Here is an 8,475-nt window from a genome sequence, read left to right on the forward strand (position 1 = left end):
TGTGTATATTTCATACTGTATAGTTAACCCTTTATTTCTATGTATAATTTATTTCTAGGACATTGAAAGGTGCTGTGTATATTTCATACTGTATAGTTAACCCTTTATTTCTATGTATAATTTATTTCTAGGACATTGAAAGGTGCTGTGTATATTTCATACTGTATAGTTAACCCTTTATTTCTATGTATAATTTATTTCCTAGCTGCCACCGAAAAGTAAACTAACAATTACTTATCTTGGGTTAAGCACAATTTTTTGGATATTATACTTGTATTCCTCTAGTTTAAAATAAGCTTCATTAAACCATTAAAAGACAATACTTTCCAATTATGTTTTTTGTTTTTTATAATTTCCATAAATAACCATTATTGATATAATGCATATATATCATTCTAAAGTGTATTTGTATATAAAAGTAGAAATTATAATCTATTTTCTTTATTGAAATATTTTTCTTGAGACCATTAAGCAATGGATATTCAAATGCATGTAGGAAATTACTTATTTATTTGCTTTCTAGTTTTATTAGGTTGAAAAATTGCTTAATTGTTTGCTTTAGTTTTATTAGTTTGAAAAAATATTATATAAAATATAATATTGCTAAGCAGCATACTCTAATAATCAGAACTAACATATACAAAACATATCACATTTTTCAGTTTTTTTCTAGTTTGAAAAGTTGATAATATTTTGCACAGCGTTTTTGAATGTTTTTTACATAGTATACAAAAAATATACTTTTAATCAAAGTTGCATTTTAAGAAAGAACTACCAAGGCCTCGTAGTTAGAGCACTCGACTCCCAATCTTTGTGTTGCGGGTTCGATTCCCTTCACTGAACATAGTCGCTCTTTTAGCCATGGGGGCGTTATAATGTGACAGTCAATCCCACTTTCTATTGGCTAAAGAGTAGCTCCAAAAGTGGGCGGTAGGTGGTGCTGACTAGTCGCATTCCCTCTAATCTATCACTTCTAAATTAGGGACAACTAGCACATATAAACCTCTAGTACATCTTAAGAAATTATCCCTACTTTTTCGCTCTGTTTCATCATTTTTTGCGCTAAACATTTTACGTGCTTTAAACTAGACCTCAGTATTAATTTACAGACATCAATAATATCTACATATCGAAAACACGGTATGTGAATTACAAACAAATAAAAGAATAATGAAATGTAACTACATCAAAACGTAGAATTTACATACTTATATAACTAGGGGAAATGTTACAAAGTTGCATAAGGTTATTCAAGAAAGCAGGGCGTAAATTTGGACGAGAAGTAAGAGTGTGCTAACGAGACAGACAAATAAACATATTAAGCGGAGCTTAATACTAGCTGGCCGCTCTCATAGAAGGTACGTTTGTATTCCTTAAAAATCACTTCTGTTCCTCAAACATTTTCCTTCTTAATTGCCAAAAAAGCAATAAAAATCAAGGAACAGTTGTTGTTTTTTTATTTTTGGTACAAAGTTACATAATGAGCTACAGTCTGTCTACCGCGGGGAATCAATTTAAATAGAAAGGGCGCAGAAAGCCCTGCATACTTTATTTAACTAAAAGTTATTGTTATTCAGTGTTTTTGCTTCTTATTCTCCTCCACGTAACGACCATATTCATTGTATTTTCAGAACTGTCTATGGCTTGAACCTAAACACGTTTTGGGTAAGTTTCATACATTACAAACATACTAATGAACTTAGGAAAAAGTCAAAATATTAGACAGGTCACGACAATTTCTCGACCCAAACTGCCAATGAAATTATATTCTAATCGCTCTATACCAGAGTTATTTTACTTCGTAAGTTCAACTGTTTTGTTTTTCTTACTGAATTAGTAACATTAAACTTCTGTAGAAGAACGAAATTTCATAAAAGTGATTGTTTGTTTGTTGTTATGAAGCACAAAGCTATACAAAGGGCTATCTGTGCTCTGCCCACCACGGGTATCGAAACTCGGTTTCTAGCAGTATAAGTCCTCAGACATACCGTCATAAAAGTGGACATTTATAATTTCTAATAGCTGTGATATTTATAATGTTGAACATTTTATTTTAATTGACTCGGTGGGTCAGTGGTAAGTTTGCCGACTTATAACGCTAAAATCTGGGGTTCGATTACCCGCAATGACCACAACGCAGCTAGCTCGTTATGCAGTTTTGTGTTAAAACAGACAAAGAATTTATTCACACTAGTTTGAGGCCATTTAGCTGGATTGAAGTGAACAATACTGAAACATAATGAGCGCGCATTGTTCTTGTAACTCCTGTCTTTGGTATGAAAAATTAATCAAGATGTGAGTTATAAAGAGAAAACAAACCATATTCAGATTTCAGGTATATCTATGTGTATTTGATAGGGTGATTCTACAAGAAAGAACTATAGATAAGTTAAGTCTAAAATATACCGTTATGAAGTGCGTAATTAACGTCGGAAGATTTGACACCTATAATTTGTTTTACTGCTTACTGCTGTTTTCTTCACAGTAACAATATAAGATATTTCTTACAATAGAAGCCTAAATTAGGTCCATGTTCTTACCTTCTGCTTGATCGTAAAAGTCACCGTTAAAAAAATTTGCTTTCATTTTGTGGAAAATAGATAAAAGCTAAGAAATACATACTTTGGAATCTGACTAAGGGCTCTCTGTGTCTAGGGTAGCAAATTCAAATTAATATTTATTGTCTCTTAAAGAGGAACATTTAACGCAAAATGACTCTGCATCAAGACTGCTAAGAAAGACAGGATAATTAAATAGGTCTGAAAGAAGAAACTACTTAAAACCATCCAGTAGGGTAAGTAGTAGTTGTTTTACATTTTAATCATGAATTAAGGGTGATCCCAAAACTTCTTAAAGTGGTAAGACAGTTCAAAATCGTCTTGAAGACAGTAATTATCCCAAGCTTTAGTTCTAAAGAAGAACATTATTAAAAACTGTCATGAAGTGGGTAATTATTTTGTATTTTTGGCTCTGAAGTGAGGGGAGGGACAACGCAAAATCATTATGAAAACTGCAGTTAAGCACATTTTAACCCTGAAGGACATAATCAAAAATCGTCCTGAACTGCGTGATTATTCTAATTGAAGGCACTTAAGCCATACCAGAAACTCCACTTTTAAGTTCTTGTGTTTTAAGACAAAAAGGCTAACCAGTAAAAGTCCGTATAGACTAGGCTTACTTATGGGTTTACCTTTGAGATATTGTCCTCTTAAATTACACCTAGAAAGTTCGTAGTTAATTAGAAATTGGTCAATATGTTGTTAATATGTTATTTATTTAAGCTTGAAAGGTACATTTCAATTTATAGTATGCTTATAGAATCTTACATATTTGTAAACACTAACATAAAATACCACACTCTACTGTGAGATTCAAAGAATCATTACTGATTCACAGAGACCAAGTGTACCGATCGATCACGGTCCTTTGTTATGCCCAATTAATTTTATAGCTACCCCAATAATACCCTTATAATATCCGGTCATGGTATTTGAGCACGTATAAAACGTTTGGAACCGCTAGTTTGTGAGTGGGAATATTGACACAGTTTCAAAAGTGTCGCTCCTGGGATCTCAAAGGGAAGGCCAGGAACACAAAATCCGATGCCAGATTCGGGTTCAGCGACCCTCAAACCCTACTCCTAGACCCCATCATGCTTGAGTGACATTCCGGGCGCGTTTGGGGAGAACTACGCCATACAGATTAACATATCCCGGGGGATTACCCCGAGTCCGCCTGCCAAATTTGATCCTGCTATTACCAAATCTGTGGGAAAAGTTGGGGGATAAAGAAATAAACATACAACGTGTAACAAAGATTCAAACACGATTTCGTGATAAAAAACAGAACCCAACAACAGTGATATTATGCAGATCATTTTATTACGTGTTTACAAGCTACCTAGTGGTAAACGCTACATTAAATGTGTTTACAAGCTACCTAGTGGTAAACGCTACATTAAATGTGTTTTCAAGCTACCTAGTGGTAAACGCTACATTAAACGTGTTTACAAGCTACCTACAGTAAACGCTACATTAAACGTGTTTACAAGCTACCTAATGGTAAACGCTACATTAAATGTATTTACAAGCTACCTAGTGGTAAACGCTACATTAAATGTGTTTACAAGCTACCTAGTGGTAAACGCTACATTAAATGTGTTTACAAGCTACCTAGTGGTAAACGCTACATTAAATGTGTTTACAAGCTACCTAGTGGTAAACGCTACATTAAATGTGTTTACAAGCTACCTAATGGTAAACGCTACATTAAATGTGTTTACAAGCTAATTAGTGGTAAACGCTACATTAAATGTGTTTACAAGCTACCTAGTGGTAAACGTTACATTAAACGTGTTTACAAGCTACCTAGCCGTCTCTAATTTAGCACTGAGAGACTAGAGGGAAGGCAGCTAGTCATCCCCACCCACCGCCAACTCTTGGGCTACTCTTTTACCAGCGAATAGTGGGATTAACCGTCACATTATAACGCCCCCACGGCTGAAAAGGCGAGCATGTTTGTTGTGACAGGGATTCGAACCCGAGATTGCGAGTCGAGCCACCTAACCACCTGGCCATGCCGGGCCTCATTTGAGTTAATACAGCACTTTAACACTTTCCTGTAAAGGTTTCCTTAAAGCAGATACAATATTCCTCCTATTAACCTTCTGATTTTACATTCTTCTATCTCATTTTTCTATGGACTAAAACTTGATGGAATTGTTTGTAATATTTACTTGTGTATTCAACATTAGTATACAGTCTAGGTACCTTTACATTGAGTGTACGCACATGAATTCCTTTTCCACTTCACCCTTGCGACACCTCAATCCCACCCTTCTAGCAAGTGGGCAACTACCTCACGCGAGTGGGTAGTGCGTGTGCGGGTCTGCAGTTTCCTGCTGCCATGTTTTGCGGCAAGACTTAAAAGAGAAAGATAATGAACGACAGAAGGAAAAATCGACATATCTACTACAGAGTTTTGCAGTGAAGCATGCTTGTCAAGCGCAGCGTGCGTGCGTACATGCTGTATAGCATACTGTTTGAAAATTAATGTTGTACATTATTCTACTCTGGGGATCACGGAGACGCGTTTTTCTATTATTTCATTACGGTCTTTTTCCGTATTGTTTCTACGCTTGTAAGGAGATTCCTGAGCTTGTGGGACCGAGCAGTCGAAATTTCGTTAGTGATAGACTCAAACGATTTCCTAATGAAAATAAATCCAATTTTTTTAAGTGTTAAGGCTTCGAACACCATTCGCTGCTTGCATGGTGTATAATGGTTGAATCTATTAAGCCTAACTCTATTATGGTTAACTTCAGTTTATTCTGTTCGCAACAGCACTCGGTTTTGAACGAAATATTTTATATTTTCATTGCTTCACGAGGTAGTTTCACAGATTTTGGTAATTTATTCTGTGGTGAAGGGTGTTTCTACTTATCGTTCTCCATTAGAGGAGACTTTTTAAACCTCTCATTATGCCTCTAGTGCGAATCATAGACAAACGGTCTTAAGTAATAACGAACACAGTATGCCTTATGTTGTTGTTTCGTGACATGATTCTCTGTTTTGACAATATGGGTCTGTCAGTTCGTTAGAGTAGAAGTTATATACAGTGAATTGTTAAGTTTGAGTAGTTAGTAGTTGTGAACTGATTCTTGTTAACTACTTAGTTTGTTAAATAAATAACATAGCTCACGTTTAAGTCGATAGGAAGCGTTTAATTAAAGCCATTCTCCGAACATTATGGGCAACGAAACTAGTCAGGAGCAAGGTGGAGAACCGACAGCCCGAGAACCAAGTGGACAAGCTTTTCCAGGACGATCACAAGAACAGACGCAAAGTGGATTGGGGTTTAGTTCAGTAGGGGGGCTTTCAGCCTCCCAACAATCTCAAGCCCAAGAGAGCAAATTTAGAACTTTAGGAAGTACTCCGGACCAAGGAAAGATGACACCTACGTTGCCTGTACAAGTGCCGGCAGCACCACAACTTGATCTTAGTGATCTCTCCGAGGAGGAAAAGTCCAAAATTTTATCCGTTATGGCAAAGGCAGAGCATATGGACAAAGATCTAGAAATACATAGACAGTAAGTTTGATTGTTATTTTATAATACAGGAAAGATTATAACAACACAGTTTAGAATTCTGATCATATTATTGATATATAATTAAGAGATGAAATACATAGCTTGAAATAACAAAAATATATGTAGCTTAAATCTTCAGTTTAACAGCACAGGTTGAAGTGAGTCAGGGATCTAAAAAAACAACAACAGGAAATCATTTTATTTTTAAAGACATGTTTTGCCAATATATATTCAATATATTTTTAATCCTGAGGTTTCTGTATTTATCACAATAGGTAAAGGTATCGGAGAACATTTTCATATATTATGGGTGACAAATATTTGTTTGTAATTAAACACAAAGCTACACAATGGGCTATCTGTGCTCTGCTCACAGCGGGTATCGATACCCGGTTTCTAGCGTTGTAAGTCCGCAGACATACCGTTGTGCCATTGGGGGAAGGCGTGTCAAATATAGCAATGGAACCACAGAAACACATTTTTTTCTTTTATTTTAAAAACCATGTAAAAATTCTTTTTTTTTCGAATTGAACTAACAGCTCTGGCATGAATGATAAGGCAGTAGTATATCTTTTTCAACTTGTTTATTAGTACGTTTCAAAACTAAAATATAATTATTTTGTACAGATCAGAGGTTTTACTATCAAAAAATGCTTTTTTGGTATTTTGAAACGCAATTGGTGGCCAATTCTGAGTCAGGTTTTTGATGCTCATTTTGCATAACTATTTACTGCATTCTTGAAAAAAATACTTAAATTGAATCTTCTACAGCCGGGGGGGGGGGATCTTTAACTACCAGACAGACAATTTTGTTTTCCTAGGTGATATTTAGAATATCAAACAGTATAAAGTAGTTCGTCTTAAGCCTTCTGTATAACCAGTTTGGTCGTCAAGGGAAGGAGAGAGAGAGCAAATAAGACGTTTGTTTGTTATGGATTTCGCGCAAAGCTACACGAAGGCTATCTGCGCTAGCCGTCCCTAATTTAGCAGTGTAAGACTAGAGTGAAGGCAGCTAGTTATCACCACCCACCGCCAACGCTTGGGCTACTCTTTTACCAACGAATAGTGAGATTGACCGTCACTATATAACGCCCCCACGGCTAAAAGGGCGAGCATGTTTGTTGGGACGGGGATTCGAACTCGAGACTCTCAGATTGCGAGTCGAGCGCCCTAACCACCTGGCCATGCCGGGCCCGCAAATAAGACAAGAATTGAGATAATTTGAATTTAAAAATCTCATGTGATCAGCTTGATCTTAAATGTAGTTTACCTTTTACTCGGCAAGAAGGATCACGAATTGGAGTAACTCTAATTCAAATTTCCCATCTAATTATTGTTATTAAGTGAAGTTTAAGTGCTAATTGTCAGATAATATAACATAACATATAAACGCATAAATTACGCTCTAATACATTGATATATTTAGATAATATAACATAACATATAAACGCATAAATTACGCTCTAATACATTGATATATTTAGATAATATAACATAACATATAAACGCATAAGTTACGCTCTAATACATTGATATATTTAGATAATATAACATAACATATAAACGCATAAGTTACGGTCTAATACACTGATATATTTTGCTGGTTAATCCTCTTTTGTAAACTGCTAAAGTTTCAGAAGTTGTGAAATAAATGAAATGTGGCAATTCAAGAACATTTAAAAACTGGAAAAGGTGATTGTTCTCGCCTTCTTCTTTCAAACTAAATCAATGTTATTACTGTTTATTTAATAGAAATCCTTTTCTCCTTATAAAACTACTAATAATCACAATGATTTTTAGTTATTATAAATAACTTAGTTTTATACGCTTGATCTATGGAGTTATCATTAAAGGAAGAATATTTTAAATCGAAAAATATTTTTGAAATTTCTAGTAAATCACCAACTCTCATTATATTTCAAGCGTAAACGACAATTCTTGAAGATGCAGAAGAAGTATCCTAAGAAAGATATTTTTAAATCAACAAAATATATTATCCTAATTACCTATACCGAGTGTCACGAAAACCAGTTAAGTGTTTCTTTTTTTAGAGTTTCAGCTTAATTTCCTTATTAGGTGCAAGCTAATTAACAGCTTTGGTATAAATATGTATCTATAAAAGCAGTTCTTCATTGATTTGTCATTTCGTGCTTAAACGGGGATTTTTAAAACAAGACAAACACTGTGTTAACCTCAACACCTCTCGTACCATACCCGTATACAATAACTCGTTGTAATAATGTATGTTCTAATACGATGACGAGGAACCCACTTTGAGACTAATAATGGCTGGAGACGGCTTAAATGGGTAATGAAAAAAAAACAAAAAAACTTTAATACAAGTTTAACATGACAGCAAATGTACAACGTTTCGACAAGGTTTTGTC

General features: G+C 34.9%; 1 protein-coding gene across 7 annotated transcripts in view; it reads left to right on the top strand.

The window, feature by feature from the left end:
* Positions 1–4,973: 4,973 nt before the first annotated feature.
* The window catches only part of LOC111086618, a 105,008-nt gene continuing 101,506 nt past the window's right edge, over positions 4,974–8,475 (top strand). For all 7 annotated transcript variants that reach the window (XR_002611355.1, XR_002611356.1, XM_022390179.1 and 4 more), the window contains exon 1: positions 4,974–6,088. Coding sequence is in view for 5 of the 7 variants with exons in the window: in XM_022390179.1 (XP_022245887.1) it covers positions 5,748–6,088 (341 nt within the window). In the remaining 2 variants the exon portion in view is untranslated. The remainder of the gene's footprint in view (positions 6,089–8,475) is intronic.

Source organism: Limulus polyphemus, unplaced genomic scaffold, assembly GCF_000517525.1.
Source record: "Limulus polyphemus unplaced genomic scaffold, Limulus_polyphemus-2.1.2 Scaffold47, whole genome shotgun sequence".
NCBI classification, from domain to species: Eukaryota; Metazoa; Arthropoda; class Merostomata; order Xiphosura; family Limulidae; genus Limulus; species Limulus polyphemus.